Raw genomic sequence first — 24,862 nt, 5'->3', positions numbered from 1 at the left:
CCTGCCGGTCGACTCTCCGAAGGTGACTGCTTGGCCGTCCCGTAGACTAGGTGCCGCTGTCGTATGCTCGACTCTCCCCCATCTCCGCCTCGACATCTCTCTCCGAACTGAGAGCACAGGACCACTCCTCGCCGGCGCGACAAACCTCTCGGGCATGGACGTGCGCGGCGATCTCCCCCACATCCCAGGCCGCCGAGCATCATAAGCCAGCTCCCTCGTCCTCGCCCTGTCCGCCCGCCTGGTGAGAGACGAGCGATGGAAGTCGCGACTGCGACACACACCAAGACGGAAGGGGCCCCGCACCCGTCTGAGGAAGGAACCACCACCACGGGCCAGAGTCGCATCGCCCACACCCTCACGGCTTGCTGTCGCTGCCGGACGGTAAGCACCCTCTCCCGTCTCGCTGGCTACGTAATTGTCCACTGACCTTGGCCCAGCGCAAGACAAGATGCGATCCTGGACTCCCTCGATGCGGGCCATGCGAGCGCACCAATTCCCACTGCGAGTACTATGACCCCACCAAGGGACGCAAGATTCCCCGGAATTATGTTGTGCACCTGCAGCAGAAGGTGCGCGACCTCGAGAAGCAGCTGGCTGATCTCGAGCGCGACGACGTCGAGCCGGACCCTGAAGATGTGATGCGTGGGGCCGCTACAGTCCGTGTCCAGGATTCTGACGAGTCCAAATTCCTGGGACCTTCAAGTGGAATCACCATCACCCGCCTGGTCATGCAGCTGGCCAAGCAGTTCACAGAGTCCAAGAGCATATCCGAGATTGTGCCACATGCCGAAGCAAAGAATGTCAAGGACACCTTCGCCCAGGAAGACCAGCGACCCACCTCCAAAATCTACCCCATGGTCAGCGACGTCGCTGCTGAAGAGCTTCCCAACAGAGATCTGACCAATCTACTGGTGGAATTGTTTTACTGCAAAGGCGCGTACGGCTGTCTCAGTATGACCCATACACGAACTGACTTGATTAGTGCACCCCATGTATCCAATCTTCCACGAGCCAACTTTCACTAAAGACGTCGATGAGGTTTACAATGGCTCCACCGACCCGTACCAGAACTACTGTCTGCGCATGGTCATCGCCATCAGTCTGCAGAAGATGGATACACAGTACGCCGGTCTCGCTGATAGCTACTATCTCGCAGCCCTCAAATACTTCGAGGCTGCCATCAAGCCAATGAATCTCAAGACTCTGCAGTGCTTTGGTCTGGTTGCAGGCTATTCACTCCTAACGCCAACGAGGACGGCCGTTTACTACATCATCGGTCTTGGTGTACGGCTGTGTCAGGCCCTCGGCCTACATGAGGAGAAGACAATCAGCATGGGCCCTGGCGGACGTTCTGCAGACCCACTCGAAATCGACATGCGTCGCCGGTTGTTCTGGAGTATACTGACTATGGATTACGGCTTGTCGCATAGTCTAGGAAGACCTGCCCATTTTGCAACACGACGAGAACACATCGATGTGAACTTTGGCGAGCTTGTCGACGATGTCTACATCACTAGGGAGGGAATTAAGCCTGCGCCTCAAGCATCGCTCAAGAAGTGGATTGGAATACATTTCTACAAGATGCGATTGCTGCAACTAGAGATCCGCAAAATGCTCTATCAAAGAAAGAAACCCGAACCCAAAGACGACCAGCACCCCTGGTTCGCTCAGATGCTGTCGAAGATCGAGGCCTGGCGAGACACAAGTCCTGAGATGGACGGCGGATCGGGACTTAACAAGGTCTGGTAAGTATTGGCGCCGTCATGCATGGTACATTAACTAAGTCGCATAGGTTCATTGGTCGATACAACACCATGGTCGTATTCATGTACCGTCCGTCTCCACAAGTTCCTCGCCCATCCCTGGACGCCGCCATCCGCTGTTACGATGCTTGCCAATATAATATCTACATGACTATGAAGCAGATTGAGACCAAGAGTGTCGATGTCACATGGATTTTTACGCAGTCCATCTTCATGTGCATCAACACCATGCTCTGGACACTGTCATACTCTGAAGTGCGAAGACGTCATAGCCGCGAGGAAGTAGAGGGTCACCTAAAAGTGGCAATGGAGTCAATCAGACAGGCTTCCGAAAGATGGCCCGGCGTACAGTCTGCTATTGGTCTGTATTACAACTTGATATCTGCTTGCATGAAGATCTTCGACAAGGACGGCGACGTTCCCATCTCAGCCAGCTCTCCATCTGACACTGCATCTGTCGGCACTGGCAATATTGTGGACGGTATCAACCGATCGCGAACTACAAGCCCGGCAACGGCGTCTACCTCGTCGGTACGGACACCTTCCGAAAAGGTATCAGGGCCTTTCGGCTTCCTACCCGAACACAATCAACAACTCTTCAACTTTACCAACGGCCTCTCAAATCCGCCCAATCCGTTCTCAAGTGCGCCGAGCGCGCAACAAGCTGGATTGCAGACGTCACCTCAGCAAGCTCCACCAATGGCATACAATGAACTAAGTCCAAAGACGTCCATGGAGAACAGCATACCCTCATACAGCTACGCACCTACGACTCAATTCGCGCCTCTACCTACAACTTTTGCTGAACTACCTCAGTGGAACCCAACATTCACGATGCCGGCGCAAGATGGTTACAACATGACGAACATGCAAATGGCTTCGCCATTTTACAACGAGGCCTATGCGGCAAACCAGGGTTATGAGATGGCAGATTATCTCAATCCGGCCTGGAGTCAGGATGCTAGGGGCACCGGACTCAACCAGCAGCAACAGATGGAGTTGATGCATGACTTCGAGATGAACGAGGCAAAGAACATCGAGATGATGATCGAACAGAGTCATCAACTCTTCCGCCCACCTCAATTGCAGCAGACATACTGAGGGAGTGCAGACAATGTGCGCTCACAAAAACACCCCAGAGAATTTCACACGACTCGTCTTATTCCAACTGCTATGATGTACGAATACGAATGCGAGGCGATGTGGAGCCGACAACAACCCGGTTGGGTGGCGGACATCTCGATCCGCGATGACCCAATACGTCCTCCGTTCCGCTGGAAACATCATCTTCCGGCTTGGCTTCCGCGTTTGGAAGTTTTTTGGCATGTCGATCATGTCGATCACGTCCTGCAGGTTTGTCCAGTGGCTGTCGGATTGGGCATTGTTATCGATTGTAAAGCAAAAGTCCACGCGGGCCCAGATTCACATCCTCGCCCCAGAGATCCTTAACGCCCCCGATGGTCCATGCACCCATCACAATTTTGCGCGAGGCATACTCCGCGCCTGGATCGTTCCATGGCAGGAAAGCGGTCGGCTCCGACATGAGAATAGTAAGACAAGATGAACACATAAAATTACCGAAGAACACATCCATAGCACATGTCGCGAGCTCGAGCATGGATAGCCAAGAAAATACACTTGAAGTTCATAAGAAGAGCAAACTAAGATGGCAGACACGAGGTTCACGCCTTGATGTTTGAGATTAGCGCTGTAGAAGGCGGATGGACGAAAGAGCCTCGGAAGCAACTACACAATACACAGGGTTGGTTCTCAGCTGGCCTGAACAATCTTGATACACAGTATAAGACAACCTCGATCAACTCTGTATCCTTCTACTTAGTATGATGCGCGCTTCAATTTCCGTCACCTCTCCCGCACTAATCATGAATCTCCAAGCCTATACCTGTTTACTGCCACGCAACCTCTCCATCTCTCTCTCAACCCATTCCGCAACTCGTATCATCCAGTTCCTCTACCAAATCGATCAGACTGGCGAGAGGGTCAGCCTGGTGGTCCGACAAAAGGTTTTCGAGTGCGATTTGAGCTCCGCAAAGGTTGAAGCGGAGGTTACTTGTAGTGGTGTCGGAGGCTTCAAAACTGGTATCTTGGTGTCTGGCAACGACGGCCCGGGTTTACTGTGAGTGACAGACGGGGCAGAGGACATGTCGTCTTCAGGTTCTGATGTAGGTGTGCGTAGACGAGCTTCCGAGAGCTTGACAGGGTAGGCAATGGCTCCTCGTCGTGGGCGCGCTGCAGAGTTTCTCCTTGGTTGCGGAGATCAGACGCATCCTTTTTCGCCTAACCTCCAATGCGGCGACAACCCTCGCTTCTTCGGTGTGCTTCGTCTTCTGCCCACCACGTATGCGCTTGCCTTTATTCTTAGGAGGCAGTCCGTAGTCAGAATCAGAACTGCGATTCTCTTCAGAAATCTCGTCTGAATTGTCGTATTCGATTAGTGTCGCTGATGCGATCGCTTACCCATCTTCTTGAGAAGGCCCGATCGCATCCTTGACATCCTCTTCGGCGAAGGTCATCATTCGCAGATTACCTAAGGACAGAGGTTAGCAAAAAATACTTCAGACTTTCTGGCTCAATCTCGTTTCTTTGTAGACTTATCTCGTGGTACTTGATTTCTTGGCCGGATATTCTTTGAGACCCCGTCTTTCGTGCTCTGTAGCCTGTCCCAGTAATTCACTAGGTCAACATGACGCGGGTCTCCTTTTTCGCTTGGTTGTCTAGAGAGGATTCGAAGATCGTAGGTAGTAACGTATGATTCGCCGACAGGCGTAAGATACTCTGTGTCCAGCGTGCTTTCATTATCGTGCGTAACTGCGAAGATGAAGTTGCGACCACGCTGTTTGAGCCACTCGCTCATGAGCAACGGATTGCATGTAAACCCATCAGCCCCAATCGATAGGAGTACAGGCGTAGTGGTAGATTGTGCGAGTTCGTCCAAGTCCATGGTGATCGCGCGAGTCCACTCAATCTCACGTGTTGGCTTCTTCGCGCTCCAATCATTCCTCCCTGATGCAATAACATTTTCATGACAGATCATGGTATGGTTGCGCAGTTCTTCGTGTGATGCAAACGCGAGGCCACATTGGTTTTCTGTAATCATTGACCACAGAGCTGGTTCTTTGGCATGGACCTTGTCACAATGGCGCAGCAACTCTGCTGGAGTGTTAAATAGTTGCCGACACGCAGTGACGGAATCTCCACATGGACAACGGTTTTCGGTCTCAGCCAGCAACAGAGTCATACGGCTCTTCAAAGCACGCGGTAGATTTTCCCAGTTCTCACCGAGTTTCTCGGGTGTGAAAAGCTTATAGTCGCACCTGAACTCCGCGTCGACCGGTGCCGCGTGGGTTTCATATTGATGCAGCCGGAAGTTCTCCTGATTGCTGAACTTCTGTTCATCTGGACAGTAGGAGCATCTCCGAGTAAAGACATACTCTCCAATAATGAACTGTAGAGTTCGTGATACCCCAGACGCCGTCTCTGTATCTTGTGACGTTGAGATTGTTGGGAGTTGTGGAGGTGGCGATGAGCTCCCGCGTACAAGTCTGATCTTGCCCAACTGTTCCTTAAGCCATTGGTGGATGTGCTTTCCAACTTGATGACGAAGTATGTGAGACGTCACTGTGGATGGCTTTGCCCCTTCCACCTTTTTCTTGCAACCCGGCCAATTGCACGAGGCGTAGTATTTACCCGTGGTAGGTTTCTCCACAGGTACCTCATTCCCGCGTATATGAACCTTAGCCACGTGAGTCTTGAATTCCTCGGTTAACTCGGACGCAAGATGCTGTCCTGTGAGTTTCCATACGTCGTAGTCACTACACACAGGACATGCCGGACCCCTGTACTCGGCATTGTCGTACATGTCGTGGCCAACTGCGGGAAGTACGAACGTTTGCAGCCGGGTTCCGGCATAGATGATGAGATGTGCCGGACCAGTATCGGCAACAGATCGCATATACATGTCGGCCCATTTCGCTGCGATACCCATTTCTTCCCGATATAAGACTGTCAGATCCGGCTCTATACCTTTGATCTTGCAATCATGGACGTGGGTTTTCCACATGTGGGAGCGACATGAATAACGCATAACAGCAATGATTGATGTTGTATCAGGCCCCTTTACGCCCATCTCGATGCGATACATTGGCGCGGATACAGTCGAGGATGGGAGCTCGCCGACTGTGCCTTCCATCAATTCTCCTGTTATAGGATGTGTCCATGGAACAGTCTTCGTGTCTGCCTTCGACAACCGTACATCTATCCGAGTTTTGGAAGCCGAAGAAATGTTGGTCCCAGTATTGGAAATGCTTCCAGCAGCGTCCGCATCGCCAAATCCCTCTGGACATATTGCCCGCATAATCCGACCACTCTTGGCCGCCAGTTCAGCGAGTAATTCTCGCACGCTGTTGTTGAGTTGGATGTCGTAGGGCTGAACATCGTAACGATTTCTCGCTTCCTCTAGTTCGCGAATGAGATTCACTTCAACGTGACAATCGATGGTTTTGTCGATATCATCACCGCAGTCAGCTGCGCGTAGGTAGTTCAATGCTGCGTAAAGACGGCGGTCGTTGTCTTTACGCAAGCTTTCGATGTTTCCAAACGTCGGTAGTGGATCGGCGAACCTCCGCCCAAGCGAGCACGAAATGCCTTTCTTCTCATCTACGAGACGCCCAACACATTCGCTTCGTGTCCATTCCCCAAACTCACGCTTGTCAATCTTTCGTGGTAAGTCTACCGACACAGGCAGATTGTAGAGCCGACGAGTGTAGCAGAAGATGCTCATGGGTCCGCACTCGTGGTCGCCTGCCTGTTGGGGACAATCCACTTCCTTGACCAACACGTCTTTCGCCTCAAGTCCTGCAAGTGGCGAATTTGGTTGAAGGCTTGCCAGGTGGAGCAGCTTTGGTAAAGTATCCTTGACCGCCTTGTAGCTTGGACCTCGCTGTGATGGATGTTGCACCGAGTTGTAGTAGAATAGGGTGGGCAAGGAGTCCCTCGTTCCCAAGACGAATTCGAATGTGAGCCAATGAATTCCAGACGGATTGATGACGCCCATGATACGCGCATGGTTGCTTGTCACATCTTGGAAAGGGAAGCCGAATTCCAACATCTCTCCCGATTCCGCCCTCGAGATTTCCTCGTCTAAGCTCTTCTCGACGTAGATTTCATCAAGGAATATCCCAAAGTCGAGCTCAGTGTAAACATCAGCTTGAAGCGGGCCTTCGAGCGCCAGGAGTGCGAGAATCACCGCGTCCGTGAACCAAGCGCATCTTTCTAGCCCCTTGATATGAAGAAGGCTTAAGACGTCCAATTGTTCCAAGCAACGCCCTGGGCATATATCGATCTTGCGGTGAGGATTACTGCTGAGGGTATAGAGTTGTCGCACCCGGTTTGTCACCTCTGACCTAGATTCCTCGGCTTCAAGCATGGCATCTTCCAGTTTCTCGATCTCTGGGCGACTGATTGACTGTGCAGTAGCTTGATATTGTAGATTATTCAGAAGTTCCGCAGTTTGAGACGGCTTTACTGGGAGCCGCTTGGGAATGAAGTTGCCTTTGTTCGACGTCTTCGCAGGCTGTTTGGGAAGAGCTTTGCCGAAGAAGTCGTCTTCGTATTCAGACCCGCTAGGAGTATCGTGCTTATCGTTATTTCCGTCTGAGTCTTCGTGGTCAGACCCGCTGGGAGTATTCCTGTCTTGCTCGTCGTCATCTCCAACAACGACAACACCGTTGATGGTAACATCTTGAGAAGCAGACATGGTTGGGTCTGATGCTTGAACGTTTGTAGTCGACCTGGCTGTCGACATCCCTGACGAAAGATAGGCCCGGGAACTCGCATTTTCTCCATGTGCCGCACCTGTAACCGTGCTTGGAATTGATCCGCTGAACTTCGGTGATGTGAGAACAATTTTCTCACCCTGACTCTTCGATGCCGGCTGCTTTGGTGGTTGCATGAGTCCTGGAGACACTGACATCTGCGTATGCCTACTGTTCCGACTGTTCGATGCCTGCTGGTTCCGTGGACTCATGGATCCTAGAACCATCTTCGCGTTAGCTCGCGTAGTCGTACCCTTCCTGGTGCGATCCCAGCTGCGTCCAAGCGGAGACCTTGTATCGGCCTCGGATCTAGTAGGAGATCTCGAGCGACGTGGGGACTGAAGTCCATCACTCGGTTGGCTCCAGTCATCTCTACGGCGTGAAGATTGACGTCTGTCCCTCGATCGGCCTCTGTATTCCCTGGGACGTGGAGAGTAACGCCTGTCCCTTGATCGGCTTCTCGGGTTCTGGCGCTCTTGACGATTAGATAGTCGAACCTGTTTTCGGAGGGATTCATTTTTAGACTGTAGTTGGTCAATTTGTGTCAGCAATTTCTCCCTTGAGCTGCTCCGCAACTCCCTACGGTGTGAGGATTCGTGCCTCTCCCTTGAGCGGCTCTCCTGGTACTCGTAGCGACGCGCTGGTAAGCGTTCAGCCCGTGAGCAACCTGACCCTGAAGGCGACCTGCTGCGGTATCCAGAGTATTGTGATGACACTGATCGATCCCTTGAGCGGCTCCGACGCCGCTTTACACGGTTGGATCTCGCGGGCGATCTGCTGCGGTAATCAGTGCGACGCGACGATACGTACCCTTCGTTCGAGGGCTCTCTGCTGTACTCTCGCCGGCTTGGTCCCTCACGAGATCTAATACGATTGTCAGTGCGACGGTACTTCGTGCCTCTACGATCCGGTGAGCGAGATCTCCTCCGATCAGAAGATCGGCTTCCTGATCGCCTGTTTCGTGAGTCAAGCTTCACATCTCTTGATCGATTGTGCTCCGATACCACCCTGTCGCGATTAGTGACACGGTGTCGGTCTCGCCTTTCTGTCCGATTCACCGAAAAATGAATGTCATAGGAAGACATGATAGTAGTAATGAAAAAACGAAACCGGGCCACAAGGACACAACGGAATCGTGCAACCACACAAGAGAGACCTTACCGCCGCAAGGACAGGCAAGAGCTCAAAAGGCCGTTGTAAGAGGTATATCTAGACGTGCTACAATGAAGAGCACAGTACCAGACGTGCTACAATTAAGAGCAACGATGATCTTCGCGAGCAAGAGCAAGAGCTAGAGCACTATAATGGGATGCAACCACTATAGGAAGATAAAGAAGAAGAGAACATATCTGAGAGACTCAGGTTATCTCGAAGTGTGGGGCGCGCGTTCCGTCGCGTCGTGCTTCGAAGTGGAAAGAGCGAACGTGAGGAACTACCCTCGATCCTCACCCACTCACATCGCACCACCACGCAAACTCTACCTAGAGGTATTAAACATGCTGCGTCCTCTGCTTTGTTAGCGTCAATTGCAGCTCATACCTTCAACATAAAGCAAAGCCAAGATAGAACTCATGTAAATCGAGCATCTTCGTACGAAACTGAATGTGTCCAAGTGAGTGTCAAGCGTGGAAGGTGCCTCCCTCTTCGAGGTGACGCTAACATGATAGGAGAAAAATGTGTATCTTTTGATGGGTTACTCTCTCATACCACTTGGGGTCGTTACTGTATCCTACGTATGTCCTCCATGACCCATAACTTCGTCTTGGCAACAAGTTGCGCCTTGACCTTGTTGATGGTCTCAAGGGCATCCGGGGCGTCCTCCTCTTTCTCTCCTCCAGTGAGCTCCTCCGTGCTTGAAAAACGGTTGGTTGTACGTATCTTTGGTGTTACACCGAGCGCAAGTTCCAGAGCATGGATGGCCCCAAGACAGCGGCGCACTGCATAAAGTGGACTGGAAGAATCTCTTGCTGTACATGATTGAGGCTATGAACTACGCAGATATCCAGGCTCGAAGTTTTGACTTTAATAGCGTTAAGATTTCTCTAGATATAAGTTAGCACTATTCAAATTTGATTAACGCATGCAGCATGCCTTATCCTTTATCCACTCATATAGCGTGTCTATCTGAAAATAAAGCGCCTCTGCTTGCAGGCGATTGTATAGGTTATAGTCCAAGCCGTTTATCTTGCTGTAGAAAAGAGGAAAGACTTCGGGACGGCGCATGAAGCGAAGAAGATAGGCTGCCTCTTAAACCAGCCAGACTCAGACTTCAGCGTGTCACACGAGAATTTGAACTTGCGCCCACCAACGTCAAGTGTAAGATGTCTTGGGTGGGACACTCGAAACCTTTCCCGGAGACATCCTTTGAGCATCTTGCGACCACATCGTGCCCACGGCTAGGTACGGGTTTGAAGACCTCGATATCACATGATATGTTGGATATGTTTCGGGTATGGTGACAGGCGACACCATGCTTGACGTGACCGTATGGATGTTGTACGTTATCAAGTGGGATCATGCACACTCCCGAGGCTCTCCCCTCGTGATGGGTCGGGAATGGCAGCCATAGTCGTGAGGCCTTCCATGAATTGACCCATGTGTGTAATGACTCCGAGGATTTGGCGAGCGAGTTCTCGACTAGGCGCGAGCGCCAACGCTTGCGGTCGAGGGTTGGACAGGTCGACGCGGGAGAGGATGTTTAGTGAGAAGGCGGCGGTTTTGGTTGTTCCCGACTGCGACTGTGCGATCATGTTGGCACTTGCGAACTCATGCCACCGGCGGACTCGTTGATATCGCCGAAGCCAGTCGCGTCGCCGCTGAAGCTGCCTCCAGGATTCTTCAACTTCTCTAGCTCTTCACGCTCTTTAGCTTCAGCCGCACGGTGCTTCCTAGAGTTCTTGTGACTGGCCCAGTCCTTAGTAAGGATCTGGCGGTCGCAGATTTCGCAAAGAGACATGCGAGCGACAAGCTCCTTCGCCTTGGGTTAGTGATTGGCCACAAGATTTGACATGATGGCAGTACTCACGCGTTGCGCAAATATGGTGATCAATGTCAACGGCCCCACACGTAGCTATGATACTAACGTGCTCCATTCAAGATGGATCCCCTCCGTTGACGTTCCCTTGTTACCAAAACAATATCACCTAAATGCTAATCTTGGAAGTCAGCGTACACCTCAAAGTCAGTTCGCACAAGGGAGTTTGCTTAGCCTATCACACGACTTTACCACTGGGTCTGCTGACCCTGACCGGATTCAGTTCCATGGCCAGAGCCGCCACCATCTTCGCGGTCATCCCTCCTGCCCTTCTTAGCGCCGCCCTGGCCACCACGCCTCTTTGAGTTCTCTTTCTGGACTCCCGCAGGCCTCGAGGCTCTCAAGAGGCCACCTTCACGATCACCAGCGAATCTTACATTCCTTGGAGGTGCCTGGAAATTGTTCTGGACTGTCGTCGTCATCCTGTTCTGGCCTGTCGTCATCCTGTTCTGGCGGGCTGGTGCCTTGTTAGGCATGTTGTTAGCTGCCCGGGACGTGTAAGAGACAGCGTCCTCCAGCGATTTTCTGAAGTTGCCGAAGTCATTGGGTTTAGAGCCATCGCGGAACCAACGCTCGCTGTCTTTGTATGCAATGATAGACTCCATCGAATTCAATCGGCTCATAAAGTCGAAGAATCCGGAATAACGCTTGTTCTTCGAGATGGTATGATTGTCTATCTGCGCCTGCAAGAAGAGTTTCAAAGCTCCAAATGTGTAGCGGGCGATCTTGCAGCGCGTCACAGAGACGTTCAGGTTCTTGATGTCTGCAACGAACCCAATGGGAAGGCGATCTTGCTGGGCCAACCTAGTGGTTCCGTCGGCGAGCACGGTGCAGTACATTGTGATGTTCCTCTCCTTACCTTGCACTTCTGCAGTGGTATGGTACAAGAGGTGCTCAAGTTTCGCCAGATCGAACTCCATCTCCTCGGCGCGATGTTTCACAGCCTTCCTGAGCTCCATGACCTGGCCGGTGAAGTTGGAAATGAGACAGATGTCCTCTGCCAGTATCCTACGACATGGCTCGCCTTTCGACTTCGGTGGCTCGAAGCTGAGCATATCGACAACAGTACAGGCGATTTGACGAGCCTCATGGCGATTGAGCCTCGTCGTAGTACCTGTCAAGAGTTCTGATGCAAACCCCTCGTGTGTGACGTCGATGCCGATCTCGGTAAAGTTTCCTGTGAAGTCGTCGGGCAAGCGATTGGCCCAATATCGCCTGAGGGTGTTACGGAGTGGCATATCTCTCTTACCGGCGTCCTCATGAGACTTGACCTTATCATCGTAGAGGTGGTGTGATGACCAATCAATGAGAGATTGCTGCATGCGGTAGCAGGTGTTCAGAATTATGACCTCGCAAGGGCTGGCCTCATCCTTCGCCTTCTTTATCCCGGCCAAGCTCTCGAAAACGTTGCGCGCAAGCAAGTTGTAGCCCACGTTGGAATCCTGACCCGTGATGACGCCTGTGCCTTGCTCGTAGTCACCAGCCCAGACGATGAGCTTCACGCGTCCATGCAATGTACCGAGCGCTACTGCAATGCCCGCACGTGTTTCTCGGGCTGCCTCATCGATGACGAGGATGTCCCAATCACCACTATCCTGGACGAGAGGGTGCGCAGAGGTCGACACGGTACAGAACAGGACCTTCACTTTCTTGAGGAAATGGACCGTGAACTGGTGTTCCAGATCATCAAGTTCATCTTTCGCCTCCTTGCGTGCGCTGTCATCCTGCAAGTAAGGCAGATCGTGCTCCAATTTCAGGTAGCGTTTGGCATCAGTGTAAAGGCCTTTACCGTCCGACTCGTCGTACTTATCGTTCGCAGCAAAGACATCGATCTGTTGCCTGACCTTGTAGCCAAGGGTGCGCTCATAGTGAGGAACGTTTTTGCGATTCTTTGCGTCCTTGACGTAGCTGGATAAACGCGCGTTGGCATTTTCCAAGTCTTGAATGTCTGCATCTTGACTCTTACGCAGCTTCCTGGCCTTGTCGATGGTAGTGTAGCCTCCAGTCACGAGCACCCATTCGTTGTCCGAGTACTTCTGCTGGTCGGTTGCTTGGTTGTACTCCACGAACTTGTCGATCAGCCCGTGGACGTTCGAGTTCATCGGTGCGCAGTACATGACTCGGCGATCGAGGGCTAAATGTGCGTGGCCAATCTTGTCGATAGTTGCGGACTTTCCAGTCCCAGGAGGACCGATTATGACAACATTACCGGTGTCTGAGCGACAAGTGTTCATCATGGCTTCCTTTTGTGAGGCATTGGAAGGTGGATGCATCTCGTCAATGCTTGTCTCAAACATCCCCAGTCGTGTCTCGTCGAACTCAGTCTTCAGGATGTCGGTTTTGAAGGCAGTATTCCTGCAGCCAAGGACTACGCCTCGAGAGTCGGGACCATACGATTCTTTGTTCGTCTGCAGCAAGGCAATACCTTCCAGCATGCGCTTGGATGTAGTCTTGTCGACGAGGTAGCTGATGAACAGATTGTACTCGACGGAGCTATCTGCCACAGCGAGAGCTTTATGACGACAATCTACCACACAGATAAAGGATGCCTTGGTCCCTAGCGAGTCGTAGACGACAATACCTTCGAATGACACCGAGTTCTTTTTCGAAGGCTTCTTCGTTGCGTCCTTGTCGACCGCGAAGCGGATCCGAGTTCCGGGCTGGGGTATCTTGATATTGGCGTCTGCCATTTCCTGCTCAAGACCCAAGTAGACTTCGACAACGTAGACGACCCCCGTGGTGTTGGCCCTCCGGAAACGACCCTTGAACCACTTGGTGCCGTCGCTCTGCACAAGTTCCTTGAGGTCGCGAATCTGGCGTTCTTGCTCGTCCCTAACGCCGAGCTTGAGGAGGAAAGCAGCCTCATTCGAATTTGGGTACCCCGACGTCGGGAACTCGAGGGGTGACCACTTATGAGGCTTGGGTTTAGATACAGACTGAGCAAGCGTCGATGAAGTCGTCTTCTCGAATGACCACTCGGTCACAAGCCAGCGAGGTACTATCCAGTCGATAGGTGCGAGAACCGGATTCTCAATACTCAATGACACGTCGTGTTCGGAAAGCTGGTGCTTATACCACCAGAAGTTTCCGTACGCTTGAGCCATGGTAAGGAGATTTCGCATGTAACCGCCAAACTTCTTCCATTGCTTGGTTGGCCCATCGCTCGTCTTGCAGGTGAAGTAGAGTTTGAATGTTGTCTCCTGGTCCAACATCTTGACAAGGTTGTTCCGTGTCTCAAACCGACTCTTGTCCTTGGCAGCAGCCCAATTGTTGGGGGGGATATATCTCCGTACCTCTCCTTCCTTTGGATCTTGTGCATTCTCACTCCGGATGGCGGCCAAGTCAGCAGCAGAGATGCCTTCCCAGTGGCGATGTGAAGCCTGCTGGACATCGATGGTGACCGCAATGACACATGTCTTTTGGTAGCTTTGCGACATCTTTTCGAGATGCCTTAGACCATGGTGTTCGCGCTTGTCGCTAGGCTTGCTCCTATCTATCGTCGGATCAGGCAGGTACTTCTCGACTTGGAACTTGACGCGCGACTCGTCATAATCCATATCTTGAGCCCATAGCCTGCACGACATGGTATTATCCGTCTTGGGATCCTGGGTGACGAACTCGATGTTCGGAGTCTGTGAGTCCAAGTGGAAGAAAACCTTGACACATTCGTGCGCCGGTGGCTCTGGAATCGAGGGCTTCGTCAACGCCGATGTGGATGTCGCTGAGAGCTTGTTCGTCGCCGACCTGATGGGTAGATTTAGCGAGAGGCCCGTCGTCGGTGCGTTCTTTGTGTTCGGGGCAGCAGCTGACGCTCCGGTTTGCTCTGCAGCCGCATCTCGAAATTTGGCGAGTTCGGGCGATGTCTCCATGTGTATGCCCGCGAACAAGTCCCCTCCCATGACAAGGGCCTTGAGCTTGTTCCCCGACGCCATACCTTCGGGTAATGTGGATGACGAAATGTCTTGTCCGCGCAGATTAAAGAACTTCTCTGAGTCGACAGGGGGTGCGTTACCATCAGGCTTACCCACGGCGGTTTGCGGAGCGTAAAACTGCTCGTTCAACTTCATGACGAGATCTTTATGGTACGCAGGAAGATCTTTGGTCTTTATGACGATGGTCTCCGTCACTGGCTTTGTCTCGACACCTTCCATGGCATCTGAGTCAGAGTCATACGCGTCACTGACCTCAGCCTTGCTTGGAGCGTCCATGTCATGGTCGCCATCAGAATCGACCGTCTGTGGCTTTACAGGTGGCGCCTCGCCAGTTGGCGCCCCGCTTGGAGTGTCCATGTCATAGTCGCCCTCAGCATCGACCGACTTTGGCAGGTTTACAACCGGCCTCTCTGATGGGCCTTCAGAAGGAGCAGGAGAAGAATGTCTGTCAGACATGGAGAGGAATGAAAAAACGAAACCGGACCACAAGGGCACAACGGAATCGTGCAACCACACAAGAGAGACCTTACTGCCACAAGGACAGATAAGAGCTCAAAAGGCCGTTGGAAGAACCCAGACCGTGCTACAGTTAAGAGCACAGTACCGAGCGCGCTACAATTAAGAGCGACGAGGGGTGCGGTCTTTCCCGCCGTCAACTCGCAATCAACGGTGCGAGTATCCTAGCTGATCGCGAAGGTCTCTCTTTCGGAGGTCGATGTGCACGTCGAAACGTGCGCCTATGAGATTGTGTTCGTGATACAGAAAAGAAGGGAGCAAGAACAGAAATTTCATGTAACCCAACTTTTCGCCAAGGAGCACGGACAGCAAACGCGACCACAAACAGTCAATGGTGAAGCCCGTGGTGAAAACCCAAATGGGACTACCAGATCGCTTGAGAAGTGGGAAGAATAGCCATGACCATCAGTGGTGTAGGCAATTCCGTCATCATCCGTAGCTTCAGCTAGCAGTCCTTGTTCACGTCCTACCAGAACTCGAATGTCGTCTAAGAGTTTTGCGATCCTGATTCCTTTGTTGCACTTGCATGGTATCCATGAATTTGTCTCTTGACATAGCGTCCACTGCCAATCAACCCCCAGGCCGCTTCGATAGCGACAAAAACGTACACATTTGGACCCATAACGAGACCGACGACAAGCAATACCCGTCAGGTCCGACCGACAACAGCACGTACTTCATGAGCGATTTCGTGAGTGGATCCAACTCCTTGCCGATTGCAAGGGCCCGTATACATTCACGCAGTTGCTGACTGGCCGAATGCTCACGATTCCGAGCCCTGCTTCGACCCATGCGGTGACTTGCCATGGGAGTTGCCGCTACCACCCGGTCCATCTTCTCCACCGTCTGTATTGCGACACGCTAGATCGTCTTGTGATTGAGTGCCTCTCCACAATGCGTCACGATGGCTCCTCGGCACGAAACCCTGAGCCACCAACCGCACGACCTTCGTCTCTATTTCAATGCCTTGGCCGCCATGGCATCTTCCTCAACACGATATTTCTGGCTCCAATAACATGGTGGGCACCTACGAGAAGACCACCGCTTTCGACGATCAAGCCAGTTGTCACGATCCAACAAAACACGCACACTATACCTACCCTAAAAGAATTTTCTCGCCCGTCGAAATCACACAATCCAAAGCCGAATAACGCCGGCAAAGAGGCCTAATCAACGGGATACATGCAATAGCACACTGGGAAGCAGAGTTGGTTCCAGGGATAGAGAAACATACTTGCATCTACGTACTGGACAACATCGTCTCATCCGTTCCTACCGATGCATTAGATATCCATTAGGACCACCAGGACACTCAGTGCCTTCAAACGCTCATTGCCAACAGCAGAAGCTTAATTAGCGACATCGCACCATAGCCTCTTATAGTACAAGAGAATTCTCTTAAGCACCGCACAGTCAGCGAATTAAATAGAGTCGCTTTATCTTAGCTAGAGCGTTCTCCTCTGTTCCGATTAGATCTTGATGAACTCAGAGAATATTTAGAGTTGCTACCTAGCTTCTCCACCAACGGCATAAAGATGAAAGAAAACGGGACTGATATTGCGGCGTAGAAGGCATGGGAAGGATGTATGGAAAAGACTGTCATGAGGGAGAAGGACGAAGGGCGAAGCGGAGGGGATGTAGTATCATCGGGTAGTGGCGTGCGGTTAAGACCACTTCTACCTTCTCATGAGCATCACTAAACGAGATGCTTCCATCTACTGGCCAGCCCCACTAAACGAGCCTCGCGGGTGATGTGCGCGTGTGTAGCTAGATTCAAGTAGTGCAAGCTCGCATTATGCTTCCCAGTCTCTAGTTCATATTTCCTAGACCGCGTCTATCTTCCAGCGAGCCTCACTAAACAAGGCTCGCTGGTTGGACGCCTCTGCGTGGCTGTGGCTGCGTAGTGCGCGCTCGCGATTGAATAGGAAGGTACAGATAAGAGTGATTGTATCGAGAAGAGAGAATTGAGTAGACAATGTGTATGAGAGACGGGGATGAATGAGCACAACCTAAGTATGAGACTTGGAGACACTGGGTTCCCTGCACGCTCCATACGATGAAGATTGCACGCTGCTGGGCCGAGTGCTTTCATTCTCGATATAACGGAGGGTTTGCTGGCTAGGCGTCTTCGTTCTCGGCATGACAGGGGATGTAATGTCTGACTTCTTATGAAATCGAGGACTACAGGGCGTCGGGGTATGAGAGGAAGAATTAGCAGAATTGTCTGATGTCTTTCGCGATCTGCAGAGCCAAGCTAGTCCTGTGCCGTACTTTTGAAACGCACGCTTCCCAACATTGAATCCGACAAGAAAATGGTCTCAATGATATTAGCACCGAGGTAGCACGAGCGCGACAACTGCTTGCCGGCAATACATGCGAGAATGGCGCCTAGTACGATGGCAGGTTATAATGCAAGTCGGACTCCGCCAGATTTGAAGAGACGGAGAAAGGCATACACGAATAAGGTAGCTAGGTATGATAAACGACAGTTAAGCGTACAGATGATACCTGGGTACAGATCTGCGGCGCTTTGCTACTGAGCCACTCATCCGTTATAACTTCGTAAAGTATAGCTAAGTCAATTAGTATGTAAGTAGCAGATTGAGGTTGTAGTAAACTCGTTCAACTAGTAGCGGCGACAGGGAATAGCTACAACAACATACGACGCGGATTTGATACCTTTGACTACTTATCTACATACTACAATAAGAAGCCGGCTGTTAGATTGGCTGCACTAATCTCAATGCTAACGCTTTAATACATATTGTTAGAACCAGTGCGTAATGCTTGCAACAGTACACGACTGCTTATGCTAGAGCAAGGCAATACGATGCACTTAGGAATATTAGTATAAGGAGCTTGATGCAGGTGTATTGCTAAAGCATTGAGTATTTACTGTGCAGCTAAAGCTATTGATGAAAATCTTTAATATCAAAGTTACTACCGAGTATTGTACAAGAATAAAGGTGAATGTATTAATCGCTGCTGTGTAGGTTCGTGTCTGATTCCCTTTCAAATAGCTCCTGGAGATCTCGTACTTCTCTGCGTTATGGCCAAGTCTGACAATCTTCTAGCTCTTCTGTTTCCTGTGACTTCTCGAGAACAGTTCTCTAGTTGTATGTGCCAACAGAGCCCGAGCCCGAGCCTGAGCCTGAGCCTGAGCCTGAGCCTGAGCCTGAACCTGAACCTGAAGCCCCAGTTGAGCCACCTGCGCCAGCGTTGCCGCCAATGCCAGCTCCGACACTTCCAGATGCTCCGCCGTGAGCGCCGCCAATGCCAGCTCCAGCTCCTGCGTGGCCAGAAGCTGCGCCACCGATACCAGCGCCCGCTCCTGCGGAACCAGAGCCACCAACGCCAGCTCCAGCTCCTGCGGAACCAGAGCCACCAACGCCAGCTCCAACTCCTGCGGAACCAGAGCCACCAACGCCAGCTCCAACTCCTGCGGAACCAGAGCCACCAACGCCAGCTCCAACTCCTGCGGAACCAGAGCCACCAACGCCAGCTCCAACTCCTGCGGAACCAGAGCCACCAACGCCAGCTCCAACTCCTGCGGAACCAGAGCCACCAACGCCAGCTCCAACTCCTGCGGAACCAGAGCCACCAACGCCAGCTCCAACTCCTGCGGAACCAGAGCCACCAACGCCAGCTCCAACTCCTGCGGAACCAGAGCCACCAACCCCAGCTCCAGCTCCTGCGGAACCAGAGCCACCAACGCCAGCTCCAACTCCTGCGGAACCAGAGCCACCAACGCCAGCTCCAACTCCTGCGGAACCAGAGCCACCAACGCCAGCTCCAACTCCTGCGGAACCAGAGCCACCAACGCCAGCTCCAACTCCTGCGGAACCAGAGCCACCAATACCAGCTCCAGCTCCTCCGTGAGCACCGCCGCCGATGCCAGCGCCCGCTCCTGCGGAACCAGAGCCACCAATGCCAGCTCCAGCTCCTCCGTGAGCACCGCCGCCGATGCCACCTCCTACGCCAGCACCAGCATTGGCCGAGCCTCCAATTGAATCAGCGCCTCCGTGAGCGCCTCCGATTCCGCCCATGAGGCCACCGAGGCCACCTAGACCTCCCTTGCCAGAGCCACCGAGACCGGGAAGACCAGCACCTCCGCTGAGGCCGGGAAGTCCTCCCTTGGCACCGCCTGAACCGCTGAGGCCGGGGATGTTGAGGCCGCCGGAGAGACCAGGGAGCTTGCCAGAGCCGGCACCCATGAGGCCACCGAGCATGCCGCCAAGACCTCCCTTTCCTCCTGCAGAGCCACCGAGACCAGGGAGACCGGCACCTCCGCCGAGACCAGGAAGGTTGAGGCCTCCCTTGCCAGAGCTGGGGGTCTTGTCGCCCGAAGAGCCAGAAGAGCCAGAGCCAGAGCCGTAGCTGGGGCCTGAGCTAGCGCCACCAGATCCGTAGCTAGGACCAGAGACACCGGTAGAGAGAGGAGCACTTGGCTGAGTGTAAGATCCAGTGCCGTAGTTGGGGCGAGGAAGAGCGCTGGCGATGCTGGCCAAAGCGAGAACCTGAGCAGCGTAGAACTTCATGTTGACGATTATTTATTGGTTCGAGATTGATGAAATAAGTTGAAAGTTGGTATCGGATGGATACGGTATGTGATTGATATGGATAGTAAAGAAGGTAAGTGCTCTGCACAAACGAAAGACTTGAGACTGAAAAGTCGAGTAGAGTAGTAGTGAAAGTAAGTGTTTTTGGTTGCTGAAAGCGAGAGTGTTGAAGTAAATGAGATCGAAGCTGATGCCTTTTACTTTTTGCGCTGGGAACTGGTTCTCTTATACTCAAGAACCTCGATTTGCATTCTACGTCTTCGTAGTTAGCAAGCATCGGTAGTCAGTGACTGGCCCCTGAGCACCATTGTGGCGAGGCTCATAGTAGCTTCGTTTCGAAACATGACGACTCTATTGAAAGACGTGATGTGATGAAAGGGTTGTCTAGACTGTCTCGTTTCACGCTATCCTCTGCGGGATCGACGACAAGTGTACGGGAGATGCCTGGAATGCGCAGGGTAGGTTGAGGTTAAGCAGGTTAAGGTTACGGGAGATGGCCCGATGTGCGCAGGGGAGGAAACTTAGCCTTCTTTCTCCGCACCGTGCGGCTTTACAGCCTTGCTGCCTTGAAACTAAAGTGGAGTGAGCTTTGGTAGTTCGAGGGGAAAATAGTAGCGTTAGCGTGTCCTTTACTCGTGCCATATCTGAGTCGCGCGCAAGCAGGAGTTTGCCAGGTCGGCTATTTTGACTTCCATTTGAGTCGGATGGCGGAAACCGCCGTTCCGAGGTTATTTAGCGGGAGCTGCTAAGCTTGTTTCAGCCACCACACTTGACGTTTATCGTTCTACCCTCTCTTACTTGACCGTAAATCGAGCATCATGACAACAGACAGGTATGATGTCCAAAATATTACACATAGTCGCCCATATTCCTTTCTCCATAGATGCAGCGACCACCGGGTAAAAGACTACTGGCCTGTGCGACATAGAGTTTGACGCGGCATCTGAGCTCCTGGCCGAGGTCTTTGGCCTAGGACTCCCCGACTATTCAAGCTTTAATTGCGCAAGAGCCTTTCCCTTACCAGCCCCACGGGTAGCATTTACATCGCTGTTTCTAGTATACCCCTTTGGGGTTCGGAGACCTTGCGGACCGTCAGGCATATCGGAATAGGTTTCTGCTATGGTGGTCGATCATGGAGATCTACCAGTATACCAAGGTACAGTGATGCTTGAGGGTTTTGCTAATGACACCACGAGGTTCTAGAATGATGTCGGTGGTACAAGACGGGTACTGATGACGGAGACTGTGACGAGATGTGCTCGACAGTCTATCGAATACGGCATGTTCCTTCTCCTGCCATCTTGCACTTGCGTCGCAGGATTCTCGTATACTCGGCACGCCTTGACTCGCAACTCCGCTGCCGCAACAAGGAATACCGTTCCCTGTGTTCAAGCGGTGCCAAGCGGCCCCACAGAGACACTGGCCCTTCGCTGTCGCAAATCGAGCTAACAATGCCAGCTCGCCTGACAGCTTGGAGCCGCGCTTGCCACTTTTCAGCACTCGTCGAGAAGAAGACAATTACTCATGATTTTTTGGCGACTGCGTTCGTTGTGCAAATATTGACTCACAATACTGTTACCATTGACCGCCAGTGCTCGCTATGCACATTCAGAGATAAGACCATGACTATTGCAGCATCCAGCACAACTGGATATTAATCACAAAATCGATAGAAACGGTTTAACGGGGATATCTCGATAGACTAGGGTGAAAGTGGTACGTCCAGCCTTGCACACTAGCATCCTTCAGGATATGTCACACGAAGATCTCAACCGGATGCCGCACTAATCCGAATACACACCAATACTCTGAACATCGCTGTGGTCAGTGTCTCAGGATCGCAGGAATTTGACTATCGAAAATGTATAGACGTAATTTCCAGTGTGTGTTGCCAAAGTTCAAGATCATCTTAAGGGTATCGAAACATCCACTCTATCAACCCCATCGCAATCCGAAAAAGGAATAATCTTACCAAATTTTTTCTACACAATATTCTTTATTCCTTAAGGGATTCAAGGGTTCAAGGGTTCAAGGGTCCAGGGGCCTAGAGCGCTGCATCGTGCCTAGTTTCGAGTTGTGGATTTACTGTCCTGACCTTCCTCTGCTAAATGCCGTCGATGACGGCCTTGTTCGCACAAAAAGGGGTGGTTGCAGCTGCTTAGGCACTTGATTTTGCAACGATGAGATTTTTGGATGGACGTGGCAGAGTCAGCTAGGCTGTGCATCAAGGGAATCGCGCTTTCAGTTCAGGAATGTCATCTTCTTCGCCCAAGATTGCGTCTGCTTCTTGCGCGTATTGCCCAAGAGACCGAGGTCGTAGAGAAGTCATACATTCTCCTCATAGATTAATGGCTCGAAGTTCTTGCATCTATCTAGGGGCTTGTGATTGTAAGCATCGCTATTTTGTAATCAAGGAATTGCCAATCGTCAGGTTTTATTCAAGAAGCGCATTGAAATAGACGGGGTTGGAAAGATAACCATGATCTGTCACCAAGGTTGTTCACGGCTAGATGATCTCTGGCAAGGACTCCTACAGATATCGGGGCATAGCAGAAGTATGACTATCATTTATTAAGCCGCACCGCTTTGTCAATACAAAATAACTGTGCAAAGACGAGACATTCAGCTCTCTTAACACAAGATGACTTTATTTTCTGCGCATCATTGTTGTGAGTTAACGTGACTTGATTTATGGCTGTGATATCTCTAGTCCATGGAAAGGGACTACACATTAACATATATTACAGCATACGATCCATCAAGTAGTACTTAAATGTTCGTGAACCTAGATTACCAAAGGAGTCATTAAATAAGAATATAAGTTATCGCAAACAACATTTTGAAGGCTTCATAATGTTCAGAAGTATATTTGAGCGCAAAGGTTGTGTCCGTCATTTACTTAGAGTGTTCGTGTTCAACGTTACTGGCTTTTGATTTGCGGCGAATCATCATTCAGACCTCATGGTCTTGTATGCAATACATTTCCAGACTACTCCTATACTAGCGGGTCAAGCTTCATTGCAGCATGCCCAGTATGGCCTCCCATGCCCTCAACTGTATCTTTCCACTCTTCGCCTTCTCGTCCAACTGTCGTTCGTCATAGTTGCCAGCAACCCATTTCTTCACCTTGAGATCTCCCATCTTCTCCCATGTTACTTGCTCGCCGCTGAGATTTAGCAAGGTGATAAAAGCGTTCTTCTCACTCCAACGCCGAAATGCGACGATCCTCTGGTCTTCCATGTCAAGCATTTCAAAGTCACCATACACGAAAACATCTTTGTTTTCTTTGCGACACTGCAGACCACGCTTCCAGAATTCAAGCACAGACAACATGCCGGGCGAAGGCTCAGGGTTTTCTAACTGAGCTGCTGCGTTGACCTTGGGATAGTCGTCGTTGACACGCATCCAGGGCTTTCCGCTAGTAAAACCAGCTTGGGCAGACGAGTCCCACTGCATCGGCGTCCTGGCACTGTCGCGAGCTTTTCGTTGCATGATCTCAGCTGCCAAGGCCTGCTTTTCAGCGTCGCCAGGATACATGTCACGATATCTACAGGTGTTAGCGGAACGTCAAGATGGTGGGTAGGGGACTTACTTTTTGAAGAAGTTGATACTTTCGATATCTTTGTATTCTTCTGGCTTCCAGTCTTTAGGCACGTTGCGCATTCCAATCTCTTCACCTTGGTAGACATACAGCGTCCCTGCCAAAGTAGTTTGCATCAAGCATAACAACTTGGCGCCGTATTCGCGCCACTGATCACTGTCGTCAGTGTACCTGCTTACGCTTCGAGGCTGATCGTGGTTCTCGACGTAGAGCGAATTCCATCCATCGCGTTCGAGCATCAAACGCTGCAGTCTATTCACAATCTTCTTGAGGTCGCGCGCATCCCAGGGATGCAGAGTATATTTGAAATCGCCTGGGATATTATCAATATCCACCAAGTCAAACGCAAAGATCATGTTCAGCTCTTCGTTTTCGGCTCCCACGACTTGGATGACCTCGTTTTCATCTCGAACAAATGGCATTTCTCCAACGGTGAGCGTGTCGTATTTCGAAAGTACTTCACGTCGAAGCTCCTTCAGCCACTCATGAAGTCTAGGTCCGTTTGCGTAGTACTTAGCACCCGGTTGGTACTTGTTGTTTGTGACCGAAATCTCCGCATCGGGGAATGTCTGCACCTTTGAGATCAAGTTGATGACATCCATACGGAAACCAGATGCGCCTCGGTCAAGCCAGAAGCGAAGGATGTTGTGAACAGCTGCACGAACATCAGGATTTTCCCAGTTAAGATCTGGTTGCTCGGGCGTGAAGAGCGATAAATAGTACTCCTGAGTGGTCTCATCCCACGTCCACGCTGAATTGGCCTCCCCCAGAATCTGCGCCCAGTTGTTCGGAGGTTGACGGTTGCCATCAGCATCGTATTTGGCGGGTTTCCAGATGTACCAATCACGTTTCGACGATGCCTTGGACGATCGCGAGTCCAGAAACCAAGCATGCTCCTCTGAGGTATGATTGACAACAAGGTCCATAACCAGTTTCATATCACGCTTCTTGATTTCTTCGATAAGGTTGTCAACATCAGCCAAGGTGCCATAACTGGGGTCGATGTCCTCGTAGTCTGCGATGTCGTATCCCATATCAGCTATACAGAGGTCAGTACATATGTTGCATGGATCCATTACTTCCGAGGCTTACCTTGTGGACTCTTATAGATTGGCGATACCCATATCACATCGACGCCGAGGTCCTTCAAGTAGTCCAATTTTTGCGTGATGCCAGGAACGTCGCCCCAACCGTCACCGTTACTGTCCAGGAATGAGGCGGGGTAGATCTGATGCTTTTGTTAATACTGAGAAAGCATGTAGAGTCGAGTCGATATACCTGATATACCACCGCCTCCTTCCACCACCGGTGCTTGTCGGTTCCGACATACAGATCTAATTTTTGCGTTACGGGCGACATCTCAAAACTACCTTCGTCACAGGATGCGTTGTGTTGTGAAATGCTGTTGTGATTAGCATTGAGACGTGCTGTTCATATTGGTTCACGTCATAGCCGCGGATTAACCAGTCGCGGCGGCTCCATGAGGTAGTGCATCTCAACGCGTGGGTACGTGGGGCCCCGGGAAACCTTGCAGTGACCACTGTTCCGACATCCGGCCACTCAGCAGCAAACTCAACCTTTTCCTGCCATCGGGTATTTTAACCCATCTCATGGTGTGCTTCG

The 24,862-nt window shown here is 51.5% G+C and overlaps 6 protein-coding genes across 6 annotated transcripts; 1 reads left to right on the top strand and 5 right to left on the bottom strand.

Annotated features, from left to right (window-relative positions):
- Positions 1-255: 255 nt before the first annotated feature.
- Positions 256-2,864, top strand: AA0111_g6562 (hypothetical protein; the record flags this gene model as incomplete). Its single annotated transcript, XM_028652798.1, has 4 exons — positions 256-381; positions 438-981; positions 1,028-1,745; positions 1,793-2,864. 4 exons carry the CDS (start codon positions 256-258, stop codon positions 2,862-2,864), a joined length of 2,460 nt encoding a protein of 819 aa, XP_028505745.1.
- A 1,489-nt stretch (positions 2,865-4,353) lies between these two features.
- On the bottom strand, positions 4,354-7,539 carry AA0111_g6561 (hypothetical protein; the record flags this gene model as incomplete). Its single annotated transcript, XM_028652797.1, has 1 exon — positions 4,354-7,539. One exon carries the CDS (start codon positions 7,537-7,539, stop codon positions 4,354-4,356), a length of 3,186 nt encoding a protein of 1,061 aa, XP_028505746.1.
- Positions 7,540-10,343: 2,804 nt separating this feature from the next.
- On the bottom strand, positions 10,344-10,553 carry AA0111_g6560 (hypothetical protein; the record flags this gene model as incomplete). The annotated part of the gene is made up of 1 exon (XM_028652796.1): positions 10,344-10,553. The coding sequence occupies one exon, from the start codon at positions 10,551-10,553 to the stop codon at positions 10,344-10,346; it is 210 nt and encodes a 69-aa protein (XP_028505747.1).
- A 266-nt stretch (positions 10,554-10,819) lies between these two features.
- On the bottom strand, positions 10,820-15,019 carry AA0111_g6559 (hypothetical protein; the record flags this gene model as incomplete). Its single annotated transcript, XM_028652794.1, has 1 exon — positions 10,820-15,019. One exon carries the CDS (start codon positions 15,017-15,019, stop codon positions 10,820-10,822), a length of 4,200 nt encoding a protein of 1,399 aa, XP_028505905.1.
- Positions 15,020-18,189: 3,170 nt separating this feature from the next.
- On the bottom strand, positions 18,190-19,617 carry AA0111_g6558 (hypothetical protein; the record flags this gene model as incomplete). Its single annotated transcript, XM_028652793.1, has 1 exon — positions 18,190-19,617. The coding sequence occupies one exon, from the start codon at positions 19,615-19,617 to the stop codon at positions 18,190-18,192; it is 1,428 nt and encodes a 475-aa protein (XP_028505904.1).
- Positions 19,618-22,653: 3,036 nt separating this feature from the next.
- On the bottom strand, positions 22,654-24,598 carry AA0111_g6557 (Alpha-glucosidase; the record flags this gene model as incomplete). Its single annotated transcript, XM_028652792.1, has 4 exons — positions 22,654-23,185; positions 23,231-24,278; positions 24,332-24,467; positions 24,518-24,598. The coding sequence occupies 4 exons, from the start codon at positions 24,596-24,598 to the stop codon at positions 22,654-22,656; spliced, it is 1,797 nt and encodes a 598-aa protein (XP_028505897.1).
- Positions 24,599-24,862: the final 264 nt, after the last annotated feature.

The sequence above is a fragment of the Alternaria arborescens genome, assembly GCF_004154835.1.
Source record: "Alternaria arborescens strain FERA 675 chromosome Unknown contig_14, whole genome shotgun sequence".
NCBI classification, from domain to species: domain Eukaryota; kingdom Fungi; phylum Ascomycota; class Dothideomycetes; order Pleosporales; family Pleosporaceae; genus Alternaria; species Alternaria arborescens.
Note: the sequence above shows the minus strand (reverse complement) of the source record. Positions and strands in the feature narration are given on the sequence as shown.